We start from the raw sequence: 18144 nt of genomic DNA, 5'->3' as shown, positions 1-18144 counted from the left end.
TCCCACCAGGTAGAGTTCAGTCCCTAGCTGCTTGTGTTGTGGTTTGGTTTTAAAACCCCTCATTTTAGCTAAGCCTTCCTGCCCCCCCCCCCCCCCCCCCAGACTTGTGGTAAAAAAATGCTTGGTAAATTAATCTAAAAACAGGGCTTTCCTGTCTCTCAGTCCCCTTTGAAAACTGGCACAGCGTGTCCAGGGCATTAGAAATGCCCTGCATTAAAAAAAAAAAAAAAATTGTATCATCTTTTAATGTAAAAGTAGTACTTGGGAATGTCTGTATGTGAAAGCCAATTTTAGCGGGTTTTTTTAAGATAAAATTGTGGTCTACTTTTCTACATGTCAAGAAAAGCCTAGCCTTGGCTTCAGCAGAAAGGAGTGGGATGGGGCACATGGTGTTGGTGCTGGGACAGGGCATGGCCCTGGGGCTCTGTGTCTGTGATCAGCCTTGCAGAAAACCCTCAGAGCCCCTGGCCACCATCCTGCTGCTGGCTGCAGCCACCCTGCATTCCCAGCCCAGCACGGGCACAGCAGTGGGGGTGGCCCTGGCTCCATTCCCTGCATCTTCCCTGCCACACCCTGAGAGCTGTGCTCCCTGGAGCCAGCACAGGCACAGCAACACTCCTGCTCTCAGAATGGACAGGAGGGAAAAGCTGGCTGCTGTCTCTCTTTCTTTTTCACTGGCACTCATTTCTCCCTGTTTCTGCACTGGTTGTGTGAGGCAGAAATTGGTGGTGCCTTTATGACACGTCAAAATTTACTTTTGCTACACCTGATTTTTAATAAAAAGCAGGCACCTTTGTAGTTTTGTAATGGAAACCATCCCTTTCTCTGCTTCAATCCCTGCTAAAAGCTCCAGCAAACGATTGCATTCACACAACTGAGATTTGACAGGGCTTTCTGTCACTGCTGCAATTTCTGTGGCTGCTGTCACCTTTTATTATAGATTCAGGAAAAGCCCCCAGTGCTTCATACACTGAAATCATGCAAACATCTTTGTCCTTTATGTTTTTTATAAGACTTCAGTGTTCTTTTCCTCTGCAGGCAACAAGTACAATCTCTCCTGCTTGTTTTCCTACCCTGTTTATTGTGTTAGAAGCCAACATCAGACTGGCCTCCTTAGCCTTCTTATTTTCAATATAAGGTGTCAAATCCAAGAGTTCACATTTAGTCAGTGACTTCACTTGTGCGGTTCAGGCCCTTAAACCAAGAATTTGTAGTGTGTCACACCACAGAAAATTGAATCTGCAATCAGGATTTCATATCCTGGGACACCTGAAGTTATCAAATAGAATAAGAAATGAAATGCAATGAAAATTTCTGTTCTTCCTCCCTTGGATATGGAGCAAGCATCTTATGTAAGATCAGTATTCAAGGTGTTATGTGATAAATAAGACTGGATTTTTGACTGTTGTGTTTCTGAGTTACACCACTCTCCTGGATGACGATACATTATGGTGCAGTGGTATATTAAATATTAAAAAGTGACAAAGGGACACAGTGGAGGATTTTTTTTTTAAATCAAACTATTGGTAATTAAAAAGTAAGTTTTACCTCAGGAACACTACCAGAAAAGCGTTCTTGTAACAGGCATTGCTCAATTCTCCTCAGTTTGTTAGCACATGCTATAGGTAAACACTGGCTGCCGAGACATTTCATGCAGACAGAAGTTTTAAAATATGTATTTTGAAATACTTTCGGGTTTTGCTTACCAGAAAACACGAAGCACCTGCAATCAACTATGGATGTAAACATTAAAACTGAGATCTGTTTGGTTACCTCCCTAGCCAGTTTTCATTCCTGTGAATGGGCAAAAACGTCATTGGATTTGCTACAATGGATTTTTCAAAGCTTTTGTGCACTCATTCATGCAAATGGCTTTTCAGGCTACTGATTATGGGGGCAAGGCCTGCATGTGTGTTAATGCTAAAAATACAAGCTCAAAGGAAAAGCTTTAGTCTTCCATTTAAAGGAGCTTTTGTGCTGGTATTTTAACATGGTTTAGGTGGAGTTCATTTTGGCCCTTCAAATGTTTCCTTGATTGATTTATTGGTCAAGGAAGGTTTCAACACACATAAGGATGTCCATATTCTTTGCAGAGCACAGAATATATGCAGGGTGTTTGTGGGTTACTTGAAGCATCTTAAAATGTCAAAACTAATTAGGTAGCAGCTTACTGTAAAGAAAATTCAAAGTACTGTCTGGAAATGCCAAAATGTATGTGGATTATACGTAGGTTAAGCAGAAAACCGTGCTAGGATCAAGTGAGGATATGTGTCGAATTTCAGCTAGTTAAAGAAAATTAAGGGTTTTCAAAGCATAGAGAGTAAGGAAATTCCTGAAGCTCAGACAGCAGCTTTGCAAGGCAGCTTCAGGTTCCCTGTTGTTGATTATCCCTTTGCCAAATACGTGTTAACACACTGTCATTTATCTTATCAAAATATCAGCAGGGAGAGCTGCATCACCACCAGAGTTCTGCCGCCCAGCCATCATCCCCATTTGGACAGCTATTTTCCACTCTGTGCTGCTTTACCATTTTTATTCGTAATCAGCTGTTAACAGCAGACCCATGAGCCGATGATGCGAGCTGTGCAGCAGCAGCAGCAGCAGCAGCCGCCCTTGTGCGCTGTGCTGCTTTCCTGCAAGGCCAGGCCTCCCCCTGGAGCAGCAGGGATCGGTGCTGCAGCTGGCGGAGGCGAGGCGTGCGGAACGACTGCAGCGATGTGTCAGCGGCGATGGCGGCCCTGAGTCACCGCGCCCGCCCGGCCCCCGCCTGTCCCCGCCCGAGCACGGGCACCGCAGCCTGGGCTGCCGCTGGCTCCTGCCGCCGGGACCCAGTTAAAGCTCGCAGCGACACGAGTTACGGGATTTAGCGAAAAGGCTCATCTTTGTTGAGTACATGAGCAGCGGCTGGGTATGGATGCTCCTGTTCCCACGGGCTTTGGTGCAGAAGCTGTCTCATCTGCTAAATGTGTTGGTGGTAGAGCCTGTGCTGTGCATTGGGCGTGAGGTTTGGATGCTGCTTCAAAGCCACAAGTCAGCAGAGAATTGGGTTGCTAGGATTTAATCTTGCAGTGGAATTAAGGGAGCCTTACCCGCCAGGTCGCGTTTTCCCTCTTGGAAGTGGTGAAAACTGGCACACGGATTTTTGCCCTTAGCACCTCTACTTTACCCCTTGACTGGGGCTATTCTGCAGTCTGGCAAAATAAATGCAACAACCTTTGTGCCAAGCCCTAGGTAAAGGTGCAAGTCATACCTGGTGCTACTTGGGTCACTGGGAGAATCGTATCCAGGCTAAATTAAAAAAATAAAATAAAATGGAAATGCCATCATCCCTCCTCTCCCAATCCCCTGCCAAGGCATATCCAGCGCACAGCCCATGTTCCTGAGAACAATCTGTTCTCACAGCTCCCAAACACAAGAGGAGCACCCGAGGCTGGGTTGCTGCCAGGACTGATAGGATGCGTGGAACGAGTGATCCCCATGGGAAAACAGCCCTCTGTGGGGTTACAGGGTAACTGCCTCCCTCTTCCTCTCTCCCACACACCTGATTGTTTTGCAGTGTTCACAAAGTATATTTATGTTTGAGTATCTCTGCACTGTTATTCTGAGTTACTTTTCATTTTCCCATGCAATCCTTTTCTAACCTATGACAAGGGAGCCACAAGATGGTTGCTGTTACTGCTGCAAGCCTGTGCATCTTATAGGGAGAGGGAGGTACCTCAGTTTGAGGTTTTTTTCCTTTTTGAAAAATTGATCTCAGAATAAAATTCAACATACAAAATTTGAGTCTGAGGTCATGACAGTAAAAATCAAATATGGAAAAAGTTTGTTTCTAAAGATTGATTCAAATCTTCCATGAAGAGAATGTAGGAATTGTTAACATTATCAGATCCTTGCACTCTACCATAGTATAAAATGAGGTAGAGGGGCTTTTTACACTCCTTCCTACTGCAGGCAGACCTGTGTATTAACAGGGGTACAACGCTGAAGTTCCTGAAGGAAGCCGACATGAAATTCTGCTTCTCCTCACTAGAATCCCAGTGAAAGGGGGGATCAAGTTGTTTTTCATCATTTTCATGCCTCAACCTCAAAAGACACCATGCCTGGCTACCTAGCTTTTCTCAGTTTCCAACATTGTATGAATCCCCCGACTCCAATGGCTTTGGCTCACTCTCTCTTATCTTACTGATTTTTGAAGCTTGCCTTTCTAAGGTACTGCACTTAACTGAACAAGAGGGGAAGGGAAAGGCCAAGTTAAAGGTGTGTAGTTGTAGAATAAGTTGCTTTGGGTTCTTTGATTACCAAATAGGTAATCAGTTTCTAGATAAAGTGTGTGATAAAGCATTCTTCAAGATTTTCATATTGCATGTGTGTGTTGTTGCTCACTGACTGAAACATGTCTTAGTTGTTTTAGTTCCAGTTTTTTAAATTCATATGAAGAAGCACTGAAAACAGTTTACAACTCAGTAGCCTCTCTGATTTATATCAGACAGGAGCTAGAAAGTTACTCTTGAACATCTCTATGTTTTATTCAGTAGGCACTCTCTTGCCTATTGTTATTCTGAGGTTTGAGTACAGACGTAGGAATTATGGGCAGTGCTGGAATATCTCCAATTTTTTCTGGTCATTCTGTGACCTTCAGTTCCACAGGCTCAGGTCATGTCCAGCACCATTGTCTTGGCCTCACCTTAGGCTGCAAATCTTGTGACACAATAGCCTTGATCTCCTGTTGGCTGAGTGAGAGGAGAAAAAAGACAATTTCTTTTTCATACATTAATATTCAGGGATATGTTATTTCCTAGGGCTTAACGGCACAGAATGAAATAATTAATTCAATGCTTAATTGCAATCCCTAAAATTTATACTGTATCACATTATGTGACAGTTGTAACTGAAGCTTGATAGATTGATTGATGGATTGATTTTAAAATGAAGAAAAATCATAGAGGGCAGTAAATTGAGCTTCTCCTGCTCATGTTGCTCTTGGTACAACACTGTATAACTATTCTAGGGTCCCAAGGGTTGTTTTCTGGCACAGATATGAGGCTGTTTGTCTTGCTACAATGTGCTTTGAAGGTGCCTCAGCTATGCCAGTAGTAACAATTCCATAGGGATGGTTTGTTCCTTGGGAGACAGTTACCAGAACATGCAGTGCTTTCTTACATTTAGTCTTTTCTGTGATGGCCAGAGCTTTTGTCTGAGGGATGTTCCAGGATCTAAGACAATGCTTGTGTAGGTGCCTCTTCCCTGAACATCTCTCTCATTTTCAGCTACACAAGCAAGTGGAGCACAATTGCCACAAAATGAGAGTTTGGGTGCTGCACCTACTACGGGACAGTCTTTTATTTCTACGGTCTCTCCTAAAACAAATGCTTCTGCTTCTGGAACCTCAGGTAAGTCTTGAAAACATGCACTTTCTTTCTCTGTACAAGCAGTTAAAAGATGCAAATAATTTTGAGTGTTTTCTTCATTTGCTGTGCTTTGTGATGGAATGAGGGCCACATCTCCTTATTCATGCAGGGTACACTGTGTCCATGTCACCTAGCCTTGAAGTTGTGTTGAGTGATGGGTGAACTTCCACTCAGTTGAGATACATGGTGTCATTACAGGAGGATATAAATTACAAATGATAATAGTAATCTTCATATATGCTGTGTGAGGTCATTGTGTAGCATTGCCTGTCAGAGGAGGTCATCAAGATAAATTCTCTGGCTGCAAGGCAGAGGAGACAAAGGAGAAAGCAGCTATAATTTTTGCAGTTGTTATAAAATCTGGAGAGAAATTCTATGTGTATCACCAATTAAATGATGTTGTTCAAAGTACAGCATGGTTGCGTGCAAGGTCAAAAATGTATCAATTCTTCTCAGCTCAAGTCTGCTCCTACTGTTTTTCTGAGTGTCTTTTGGTGTATGTATTCACTAAGAAATGCTGTGGTGAATGCAGACGCCAGGTCATATGAATGATCATTTATTATACTTCTAGCTGGCTTAACGTCCCTAGGTTTTGAAGAACCACCTGTTCAGGTTTGCTTAAGGTCTCTTGGGCCTTCCCTTCCTTTAGTACTTACTCTTAACTACATGTGTGTAAATCCAACAAGGACAGTCTCTTTGTTTACATATCCCTATTATTAATGGTAGTGCTTAACATCCCCCAAGGGATACAAAACTCTTTTTGCAACCTCTGGATTGTGTCTGTGGGAGATAAGCATGTGTGTGTACTGTGATTTTTCCTCATAAAGGAGAGGATTGGATACAAAAGTGGAGCAATATGCTCACTATGCACTGAAATGCCTGGAAGCATGCAAAAAGATTATAAGCATTTTAAGGAAGTTAAAGTAAACCCAAGGCCACTGATTCAGAGAGAAGTCCTTGCAATTATTTCAATAAACCCATTCCCCATAATGCATATACTGTGACCTGTGGTTACTTGACTTTCCTGTTGGGTTTCATGTCTTTTGGCAAATGTAGGCATAGTACAGAAACCTCATCATTGCTATACTGCCATAAAACATTAAATTATAACATTTTTAATTAAAAGGTCTCTCACTCAGGTAAATTCCCCAGGTTAATATTAAATTGTAATGCATATCTGACTGTGCATCATGTGTATTGAATTACCTACTATGCTGTGTATATAATTACATTTTACACTTAAAATTTGTCAAGGAAGTTTTACAACCTTCCTGGGGTCTGTTTGCAAAAGTCATCATCTTACTCAGCTTACTCTGCTGTAAAACCAATAAATCTTCTTGAGCTCAGAGACTACCCAAGATGCCAGAACTATAATTGCCTGGCTGAGACAGAAAGAACCCATCCATCCAGGGGCAGTCAGTCAGTCTAGGTATCATTGGCATAGTCAATGCTCCAAGTTCCCATAAAAATGCCATTTCAAAATCACTTCTGCCCACACCAGGATTTCCACACTATCACCTTTCCTGTCTCCTCACAGCACCAGCCTCTGGCTTCTTTCTTGAAGGTTGTATATGCAAGAAATCATCATTTCTCATCCTGATGTGTTAGGTAGCTTATTCCAAATGGTTAAGCCTTAGACCACCCTTGCTCCCTTATTCCCTTATTCTCTGTATGTGTTAAAAGCTTAAAGAAAAATGTCTTGGTTCCTTCTAAACAGATTTCTTCTCCTCTCTGCTCAGGCCCAGGGAAAGCCATATGCTGCACCCTAATGACTTTAAGGCAATGCAAGTGTGAAGCCAGTTGTTTCATCCTGTGCTGAGACTACAGGAAATGCCACCTCTCTCACTGCCATTAGATTATTTATTTCTGGGTCTCCAGAATTTCACATTCAGGGGCTGGGTGCCTTTTGTTCACCAAAGCAGGGGGCTGTGTGTGCCAAGGCTGCAGCCCTTGGGGGATAGAATAGCTTGCAAGCTGGAGGTGTCTGAGCCACGTCTTCTGCGTGGGAGCTCAGGAGAAGACAAATTAATGTGAAATGGATCCAAACCAGGACATTTCTATTTGGTATGCCCAACCAAAATTATCCAGCTGGCTAAATATGTTTAGTTTTGAGACCATTTTCCATTTTTAAAAAAAATGCCATTTTGGTGAAAGTTTCCTTTCTTGATGCAGAAAAAGAAGAAAGCACATTTTGCAGAGAAATTTCCAATCAGCCATATCAAAAGATCAGGGTGTGGGAGGAGTGCTACAGAGAGCTGGAGAGCGACTGAGAAGAGTGGGGGAGCCTGGGAAAGAACGTGTAGGAACATCAGAGAACAGAATTTCTGTATTAAAGGAGATTGAAAGCACCAGCCACAGAGGAGGTGCTGCGTAGTGCTCACCCAGGCTAGGGGAGGCAATAAGGGCTGTTTTTAGCAAAGAGAGCCACCTAAATGCGTGCCATTGACACATGCTGCACTTCTTTAACTTTGGCTGTCATGCAGAATATACCTCCCACTCCTCCTCCACCTCCACAGAGGATTGCTTGCTAATATTTCATTTTCTCCTTTTGTTTAATTAATGAAAAATTGGTTATTAGAGTCTAAATACATCTGAGAAACTGCAAGTATTGTGGCTTTTTATTCTGTGATCTAAACAACGAAAAAATCCATAAAGCAATATGAGCCTAAGTTCACCCAGCAGGGTGGTAAGATTATATGATCTATTATAATAAACTGTCAGATGAATCAACCTGCTTCATCTATTGATATCTTTATTGCTCTCCTCCAATTATAAATCCTACTCACTTGATTCACAGGAGGCATCTCCCTAAGAAAAATTTTTATGAGTAAGACTAGTAGGGTTTGACTCTATCTGTACACAAACTGCAGGAACCCTGGATAGTGATATTAGATAAAAATTACCCACTGTATCTTCAGCTCCTTCACAAAGAGAGAGACACAAAACGAGAAGTTTCTGGGAGATGGAAAACATAGCAAAGCCTCGGTTAACACTATTACAGATCTATGGTGTGGTCAAGGCAAGAAAGGCTTTTTCAAGTTTTTAATTTTGCTTTGATTTATATTGTGGTATATCCCCTCTGAGTAATCAGCCAAATGTATTCGTTTGTTTTGCCAGTGAGCACAGTTGGATGTGGCTGCACTCCAAAACACAGAAGTAGCAAACTGCAGGGTATCCAGGCTGCTTAGGTAGCGGCTGTTGGAGAACAGAGTGGGAAGAGTTTAGTTATTGGTCTCTTCCTCCATCTGTCGAGCTCCTCACCAGTGCTGAACTGACTCAGGCAGGTAATTTCAAAACAAACCATGGTCATATGCCAAATTTTTTATCCTTGTCCTCCTTACTGCACAAGGAGGAACCCAGCACAGCCAGTGTTGCACACCTCACTTTTCATGATGAATCTGGAAATCTTCCCAGATTATTTATGCAGAGCATCTTGCTTGCAGCCCCAAAGCGGGTAGCAAGCTCTGTACAGGCAGCTAGAGCAGCTACAGTAACTGTTACCAAGTAAAATGCTGCTTTTCCTTCTGTCCTTCTCTTTCTGGAAACAGCAGTATGTGAGGCCCACACCAAGAAGGGCACTGGATGGGTATTTGGAAAATGCAAACTGAAAGCACCTGCTGAATCACTCGGATAAGCACAGCTTTGTTTGCATGGCAGGACTGAGCTGTCTCTGAACAGAGGGTGAACTTGTGCCTTGCTTGCATGCTGGAGACAGGGAGAGAGAGGAAGGCGTGAGATTTTTCCAATTTAATTTTTCATGCTCTAGCACAACCTGGGTGAGATACCTTCCGGAAAGATACAGCTAGTATTATTGTGTGTAGGTGTGCGCGGTTGTTAAAAAATAATAGAGGCCTAGAAAGAGAGGGCAGGCAGCTGCTGTAATGTTTCCCCCCTGGAATAATTTCTGCTCTCTGGGTTTATCAAAGAGGCAAGGTTTGGCCAGGACAGCTACATGGCTTTTGGTTGTGCCAGTGGGTACTGAAGCACATGTCCCCCAGCCCTTCCTGTTTGCATAGACTTGTCACCTGTGCTTATGTCACCAGCATTCAGGTTTGAAAAGCTGTTAACTCTTTGAAGTGAACTTGGATATCAGTCTTGGGCTTAGTATGCTTTTACTATTTATTTATTTGTTTCAATTTGAGCCAAGATGCTTCATCTTGTTTGTAAGAGTGAATGTGAGGGAAAATGTGCAATTATGCTATAATGTTGGAGCTCTTTCAAAGGAAAGTTCCACAGACTTGAGAGACAAGGTTCAAAGTGACTTCATAGAGAAGTGACCTATTTGTAAGACTTGACAAAATCTTCTGCCTTTCTTTGAGAATATGCACACACGGGGCCTTACAGTTTGCTAGTTTGCCCAGATGCTGTGTGATCACATGGTGTTTTTATCATGGCATCCCACACCTTACAGGCTGAAGGAAAGGCAGTATTCTGGTAATAAGCAATCGTATCATATTTGGATGTTTCCTTAATGCCAGGTGTGTGTCCTCCTGCATTGTCTACTGTGTGTTGCTCCTTTGACAAGTGATTTATTAACTTCCTGAAGGCTTTTGCTTGGTAATGTTGCCCAAACATGCTATAAACATTGCCTAATGATTCATCACAGAGATCCTCTTAGAGCACAGTGATATTGCTGTTTGCAGATGGATTGATGAGATGACAACAAGCTTAGGAAAACAGTCTCATCTGCATTCTAGGAAGCCAGGGTGAGGTAGCTGTATACATTCGGGATACTTAGCATTACAAATATTTAGTATGTTCAAGAAGAGCTCTTACTGTTGACTTTTAAGTACTTAGCTTTTCAACCTAAACATACTTTTCATGAACATTGGTGATTAAAATTCAGTTTAAGTTTCGTCACATGTACAATTAGCAAAAGTGGTTTTTTGCACCCCAGTGGCTGAAGTGATCCATGGTTTTAATTGTGGGTAGAGAGAAGGAAAAACAAGAGCAGCATTCTGGTTTTCAAAGAGTGTGTTCACAGCAATAGAACAATGTGTGTAATAGCTCTGCTGGTAGGAGCTGTCTTTGTGCACAGCACAGAAGGTGTAGTGAGGGCATGAGAATGGATTTGTGCTCCCAGGGGAAACTGGTTTAGAGGAGGAACCTGGGCAGGCAGGGGACAGGCTTAATGCCTGCCTGGAGTTACAGCGGCCTTCATGATGTTGCCTCTGTGATCCCCCACCCTGGGCACAGCTGGGACACAGGGGACACAGCCACTCTAATTTCCAAGCCTGCTACAGTCTAGACATGCAGGAGCAGCAGCGTGCTAACAACAACAACAACAACAAAAAATGTTGTGCACCCAAAACTTCTGAAGTAGCTGGGGGAAGCTGACAGTAGAGCCAGTAAGCATTGTGCCCAGTGCTCCGTAAGGTCAATTTTTTCCTCATTAGCAGTGCCTCTTGCTTCTGCTGCTTGGCAGTCTGCTAGCCAAAAGCACCAAGATAATAAACAAAGATTCCTTTTTAAAGGGTTTTGTGACTCTTGAAAATGTGTCTCAATTAGTTTCTTTTATTAAAACACTTACTTGTCAGTTAAATGACAGCTATTCACTCCCAGGCACTTTTTCAATTTTGGAAGGAGGAGTTTTTAAGGAATATATTAATTAATTCAGTATTTTCCTCTCTTGAGCAGAATAACAACCTAGCATAGACTTTGGATTCTGCTCCCATCTATAAGGGATGGCTGGAGACTTTTACAGCTCAGACTTTCTGGGCTTGGGAACAGTGTAAGCTTGTCACTCCTGGGGCAGCATTTGTTGTGGGTGTTACTGAGGATGTTCCTAGAGTCTGCCTGTTTGCATGATGTGAAGACTCTGGACATCTAAAGCAGACACTAACAAACCTATTCTCTCTGTTTTATTGCAGGCCTTCCCGTGAGCTCTCCAACACATTCAACAAGTAAGAGCAATAGAAGAGGTTGCTCTATGCACAGTGATGAAAAAGGCTGGTGTGGGACGGGAGAAGGACAGCTTCAGGAAAGGAAATGTTCAGGGAGCAAGAGGGATCTAGGGGAATAATGTACCTGAAACACAGACCAGAGGAAGAGTGATGTTCAGCTTGTAGCATGGAGTAATTTGCTGTGATTTCAACTGAATGCCATGTTGGACTGGCAGATACTGGAAAGAAAACAGAGTGGGACCACAGAAAAAATCAGGCCTGGTATATTACATGATGCAATGGGAAGCTGTTATAAATAGAGTGTTTACCAAGGAGCTTGTTCTTGTCAGTGGCTGTCATTCCTTGTCCTGTAGCGAGAAGCAGCAAATCCCAGAGTAAGGCAAGTTTCCTGTGCTAATGAACCTGTATTGTCCTATTTTCCTTTCTCTGGGCTTATCAGGAAACAGTCTCTTCTGTACTGGTCCCTGCAGTTCTTGCTGCTGCCTGCAAAATCGTGGCCCTCCTGTTACCATGATGGATGTATTTTTCCAATTCATTTTTATTCTGATCCCAGATTATTCCATAACTGGAAAATACCTTCCAGATCCGGACAAACTAGACAGGAGGGGCTGATTTGTGGGAAACTTTAATGAAAGAAGTGGGGAAATGAGCTTAAGGTTTTAGTTCCTTACTCGGTTTTATTCAGTAATGATTCTTTTCAGCTGTCATATTTCTTATTGATGGTCACAAGTAGTTAAAATGTTAATTTGTGGATTTTTATTTCCTTTATTACTCACATCTTGGTCAATTAACAGATAAACAAGTAAAAAAAAAAAAGCAACAGTGGATTTCAGTCCTCAGTTTTTCTCCTGAGGAGAGGCACACATCTCCTGCACAAATGTGGGGACACACATTCCTGTTTTTCAGTGCAGTTTGTTTCTGTTGACATTTCCAGTCAGTATCCAGGGTAACTCATTGCCGTGATAATTGCCTGCTTGCCCTGGCAATTGGTAGTATACCAGATAAGGTAACAAAAAGGCAGGAGTATTTCCTTGGGAAATCTGAATCAATCACAGGGAATTAAGAATGCACAGGAATTATTTTAGTCACTTGGTGATGGCTCAGCTTCCAACCTTACATTATCACCCCTCAGCAGACAGCACCAAGGGAAAGAGAACTTCTGCTTTAAAGAAACAGTGATTTTTCAGAGATAAAGTCTTGGACAATGATTGTTTCCTGCACTATAGCATCAGAATGTCTCAGCTATGACTGTATTGTTTGGGCATCACACAAGCACTTAGTAAGTGATCATTTTTCCCCAGGAGGCTTCTGTCTGTGTCCAGACAAATGAAAATGGAGGAGTGGGGAAGGGGGAAAGAAAGCAACCACCAAAATATTTTTAATAGTGGGCATGAGTTTAAAATCAGTTTTGCAAGGAAGAGGAATTCCTACGTGGTTGGGACAAACAAACCTTGTTACTGTAACTCCATGGATTAGAGTTACAAGTACTGCCTACGTAAGAGTTTCTGTAAAAACAGGGACATGTCTTTCAGAGACTTAGTAGAACAAAATTGTATTCTAGACCTCAAAATGGCCATAGGATATTGGTTTTAATGACTTAATTAATTTCATAGCTTCCACCCTACAATTTGAGCCCTCTTTCGTTCTTGGGAGGAGGAACCACGCAATCCTTCAAATGTGGATTGTGAGTAGGTACCTGACCAACAAAACCTCAGTGGTTGCCACCATGTTCTCACTACATATATATGGAGCCATAAGCTCTGCTAGGGCCCTTTTTTAACAGATCACCTTCCCCAGATGCCTCTGTTGAGAGCCACTCCTGATATTTGGCCAGGCAATGGAAATGCTTGACCTTGCATCACATCTGTCCAGCCAGTGGCTCCTTCAGAGGCAGTGAGCACTTGTTCACTCAAGCCTCCATCCAATATGGAATGCAGTCCCGTGTGCTATATAATGTACCTAGGGAAATGCCAATGGTTGCATTTTCTCTCTGGAAGTTCAGTGATTGTTTCTTCATAGGCTGTATGCAGCAAGGTGATAAATAATTTGTGTTGTTGATACCTGACTCAAATTCAGATTAGCACCTGAAGGTAGAAATACATTCCTTTAAACCTAGCCCTAAAAGATGGCCCAGAGACTCACAACATTACTGTCTCCAAATGGGGCAGAGAGCAGGCACACTCCTCTATATCAACACTCAAGAAAACTTGCTATCTACTAATATTGCTCCTCAGACTTCTTCATCTACTATTAGCACTTTTTTTTAAATTAGCAGTGAAATATTTTGGTCTTTCTTCTCTTGGAGACAGGTCTAATTTTCACTTGCTTTCTTGTTTATTTACTTGTTAAAAATTCTCTTGTAATGTTGAACAGTACCATAACCTCCTAAAGTGGAAAAAGTTTGGAGCTCATAACCTGTAAGTGGACAAGCAGGGGATCTTAGGGAAATCTGCACCCATACAAAGTGTGTTTCTTTAGCCACCCTAGACAAACTTTTCCACCCCTCTTGCTGAGTTATCCATGTATTATTGAAAAGAAATATAGATGTGAAGCAGCGAGTGAAGCTCCAGAACTGGGGACACAGAAGTTGTTTTGTGAGGGTAATTTTTAAGAGGAAGTTGTTTGGGGAATTCTGGCAATACATTTTTAACTGAAAGGCACTATTTCTTTTGCAGAGCCAACTTCTGAAAGTCCTAAAAGCAATTCTGGAAACCAGACTCATACAGGGAGTAATATCAGCTATTCTAGTGAGTATTCTTACTTAATTGTCCAGATTTTGAGTTTTCAGTTGATCAGTTTTGCTTTTGATGAGTAATTGGAGTAGCAGACAAATGAAACTGGCAGTTTTATTTCTAGCCTTACCAGACTTGGGCCCTATTACAAACCAAATTTAAATGCTGGTTATAAAACTCCTCTCAGAGAGAAACAGAGCTCAATCAGCTGACACTGCTCTCACTGTGGAGCAGCACAATTATTCCCAAGGACTGATTCAAAGTGGTGAAATTGAAAAAAAAATCCCAAAAATAGTTATCCCCTGTGAGAGACGACCTGAGGGAACATACAAAAAATTGCTCATGTACATGTTGTACTTATTATACGAATGTATTGTTGTGAATGTATTATATGAATGTATTATTCATATTGTCATAGGAAAAAAGGTCTAGGAGGCAGTCTTCTGCAGACTCTTTAAGGACTTGATATTTGCATGATGCATGCTACTTAATCTTTAATTTTAATATTATGCATCTCTGGGGCAAGAATGGTGCTGCAGCTTTGCTGTTTCCAAGCCAGAGTACTGACTAAGCAAAGTATGTTTGATGTTTTCCCACTGTAAACTGTCTCCCTCTAGTTCCACAGATGCAAGGATGCATCTATATGAACATTAAATATTAATTGCATCAAGAGCCATTGAATGCAGCCTCCCCCTGACACAGGGCTTAGGCCAGCAGGCAGAGAGTGCCTGCTGAATTTGAATGTGGCCAGTTGCTGCCAGAGAAATGATAAAAAGGGAGAAGCTCGGCTTATATATTTCCCAGGGAAAGCTTCTCTTCATTACATAATTCTTTCCTTTTTTTGCTTCTTGGCTGGGAAACACCTGTCAGGAAATGACAGATGGTGGGAAATAATAAAAGGAAAGAAATGTCCTCATTTTAAAAGGAGATCTTGCATTTTCTATCCCTGGTTTTAAGTGCTGTGGGGAATGTTACTGAATTATGTAATTCCTTGGTGTCTTTCTGGGTGCACAATGTTAAAAGCAAAATAATTGCTTCAGTTGCTGAATTTTAGACTGCTCTTTTTTTTTTTTTCAAAAAAAAGAAGAGGAAAAAATAAATTGCATGTTTGAAAACTATTTCTAGAACACAACTTTCTCATAAAAACTTTGGAGGCCATCAGCACTGGGTTGAATGATGAGAGTTTTCAAAATTAAGGTGGGCCAGTGGAGCAGGTGCTGAAACCTTGTTCTTTTACTGAAAAAGGGGTGAAACTAGTTCCACAGGGCAGCATGAGTGTCAGGGAAGGAGTAAGGGTGGGAGAAGGAACAAGCCTGTCTTCCCACCACAAAGCATCCAAGCCTGAGGCTCAGTGGTGGCAGGAAGAATAACAGGAGCAGTAGGTTATCCTCTCTGGAGAAATGGGTAGTGTTTGGTGAAGTGGAGCTGGAGATGCCTCTCACCTTAGAGTGTGCAAGTACCTATACACAGAGGCAATGTAAGTCAGAGGCAGCAGCCAAAATTATGTTCTCCCTCTTTTGCAGATGTTATCTTGCCAATTGTCATCACCCTGATAGTCATTACCCTCTCTGTCTTCTCACTGGTAGCTTTGTACAAAATGTGCCAGAAGAAAACTCCAGGTATTTGGTTTGCTTTCTCTGCAGGAGGGGGGAAATCAATGTCCTTTTTATTATTAAAAGGTCTCTTTTGGATTATCTTAACCATCACTGTTGTGGTAGTCTGATGGGAATGCTTTTTGTATTTTCTGTTTTGCCTGAAGCGGGAAACTAACACTTCATTTTCAAAATCAGTAGGAAGACCAGAGTGAGCCAAAATGATTTTTTGAGAATAAATCATGCTGTAAAGCTTTTTGGTCATGCTTTTGCAGCTACAAAGAGCTAACAAACACTTCTGCTAACACAATCAAACAGATAGAAATGGACAGTGAAAACTAAATTTGAAGATATTCAACAAAATCACTTTATTTATTTTATCTTTCTTCTAGATACAGGCAAAGAAATATCAGTGGGCTTTTAAAGGATATATCTTATACATACATACACACAGTCACATGATGCATGAGTAACATTTTCCAGTTACAGTAAAATGTGCATGGAGCAAAATCCCTGAGAAAACAGTATTTTCAGAAATAGTCATTTTGACAGAGCAGCTAAAGTCAGCATCTGTTTCTCTGCTGTCCATTAAATACTTAAGATAATGGGTTATAATTCCATCAAAGTCCATTTGCCAAATGTTTCAGGGTCACCCAAGTAGGCCACAGGTAAGTGTAAATTTCCATTAAGTGAAAACCCAGATCTGAACCAGACTCTGGTTTTTCTGTCCCTGTGAGCTGGCATGAGTTAGGAGACCTGTGCAGAACTGTGAAATCACCAGGCCTTGGAAATACAAAATCACAACAGGGTGTTGAAGCTGTAAACCAAGACAAACAGTGTGTCACAACCAATTTAGCCAATGACATGGAAAAACAGACCCCAGATAAACAGAGGAAGGTGTGATCCTTACTAAGGAAATGATGGAATATTCAGAGTCAGGAGATAAAGATGTGAGATGAAGAACATTTCCTTACCAGCCTCCCCTATGCACAAATGTCATCACTCTATTAGCAAACTCATTTGGATGATGGAATAGATAGATAGAATCTGTAATGCTTCCTGTAGGATTTGCCCAGGTCTATCCAGTGCACTTCCCCTGTGCTTGGTGCCATGGAGTTGGCTCCATGTCTCTGATGTAACCCCCTGGCCCCTTCCATCTGCCCACACTTGCACATAAGCATAAGATACATTTAGCATATGATTCATTTTGGAGACAAACCTGTTCCTCATTGATGGGGATGACAAACTGTTCCCAGACATCATGCCAGGCTGTGCCCCCAGGGGGTACAGCCTCAGGAACACCCTTGTTCCCTCAGTCCCCTTACCCTGCATCTTTTAGCTCAGCTGTTGTGTACTTGAGAGCCATGGCATGCTCATATCCTCTGTGCCAGCTACCCAGGGATTTGGGAGCTGCAGGGAAAAATTTACTCCTCTTGTGCTCTTGGACAAGTCAAATGTCATTCTCCCTGGTTTCCAGAAGTGTTGGTACAAGCAACATCAGTTCACTTCCACAGATGACCAGAAAAATAACAATTACTGTTCAAGCTGGTTGATTGTGTTTATGACCTTAATGCAATACTGCAAAATTACAACTGAGCCTTCTGCTAGCAACTGCAATAGTCATGTCTAAATGTTTGGGGTTTGAGTTCTAGCAATCAAAATGATATTAACTTTTTTTCTTCTTCCAGAGAGACAAGAGAATGGCGCTGAACAGTAGGTTGAATCCTTTTCATTGCTTTGAGATCTATCACAGGGCACTTGTAAATGTAGCAAATTTTGCATAGGATCTTCTTTGATCTTCCTCTGTTTAAATATCATAATCAGTTGCCACCCCAAAGAGAAATATCCTGAAAGTGCTGCACTTGCAGTTATTGTAGACCTGTATGCATGATAAGCAGCTGTTTCAGCATGGATAGAAATGTGATGGCTCTTAACTGTTCTGCAATTGATCCTTTTGAAGGGGATAAACAGCTTCTGCTGTGCCACAGGACTCACTTTCCCAGTCTTTTTTCTTTTTTTTTTTTTTCTTTTTCCCCCCATTGATCCCTCGCCTCTACCCCCACATCTTTTCCCACCCCACTTCTTTTGTTCATGTTTTCTCTCTTTTTAACGTTTCCTTTTTATTCTGGATTATTTATATATATATTTCACTGTTCCCCATTATATCATGTTCTTCTGTCCCATCTTGTTTCCACTAGATCATTTGCATAGTTGAAATAGTAGTGGCTTAAGGAGTGTAAGGAGAGGGAAACTGAGAAGGATCCATTAGAAGGTACAAACTAAAGGCCATTGAGCCTGGCAGTGGCTGCTTGCATGACCAAAAGCAACATTTAGGCTGCTGGTTTACTTGGTAGCCCTGACTCCCTGGACATCTGAAGTGGTCCTTTGCAATTCAACATGGCTAAAAGGTTTGCATTGACAGAAAAAAAATATTCCTCCTTTTCTCTCCTCTTCTGTGAAGTCCTAGATTAAACCTGGAGTAATTAAACCTAATTTATTACATATTTTA

The 18144-nt window shown here is 41.8% G+C and overlaps 1 protein-coding gene across 2 annotated transcripts in view; it reads left to right on the top strand.

Annotated features, from left to right (window-relative positions):
- The window catches only part of EMCN (endomucin), a 53736-nt gene that overhangs the window by 20766 nt on the left and 14826 nt on the right, over window positions 1-18144 (top strand). For both annotated transcript variants that reach the window (XM_063156410.1, XM_063156409.1), the window contains exons 5-9: window positions 5268-5390; window positions 11279-11311; window positions 13987-14058; window positions 15567-15662; window positions 17324-17348. In XM_063156410.1, coding sequence (XP_063012480.1) covers window positions 5268-5390; window positions 11279-11311; window positions 13987-14058; window positions 15567-15662; window positions 17324-17348 — 349 coding nt within the window. The remainder of the gene's footprint in view (window positions 1-5267; window positions 5391-11278; window positions 11312-13986; window positions 14059-15566; window positions 15663-17323; window positions 17349-18144) is intronic.

This window comes from Melospiza melodia, chromosome 5, assembly GCF_035770615.1.
Source record: "Melospiza melodia melodia isolate bMelMel2 chromosome 5, bMelMel2.pri, whole genome shotgun sequence".
Taxonomy (NCBI): Eukaryota; Metazoa; Chordata; class Aves; order Passeriformes; family Passerellidae; genus Melospiza; species Melospiza melodia.
This window is presented reverse-complemented; position numbering and strand designations above follow the sequence as displayed.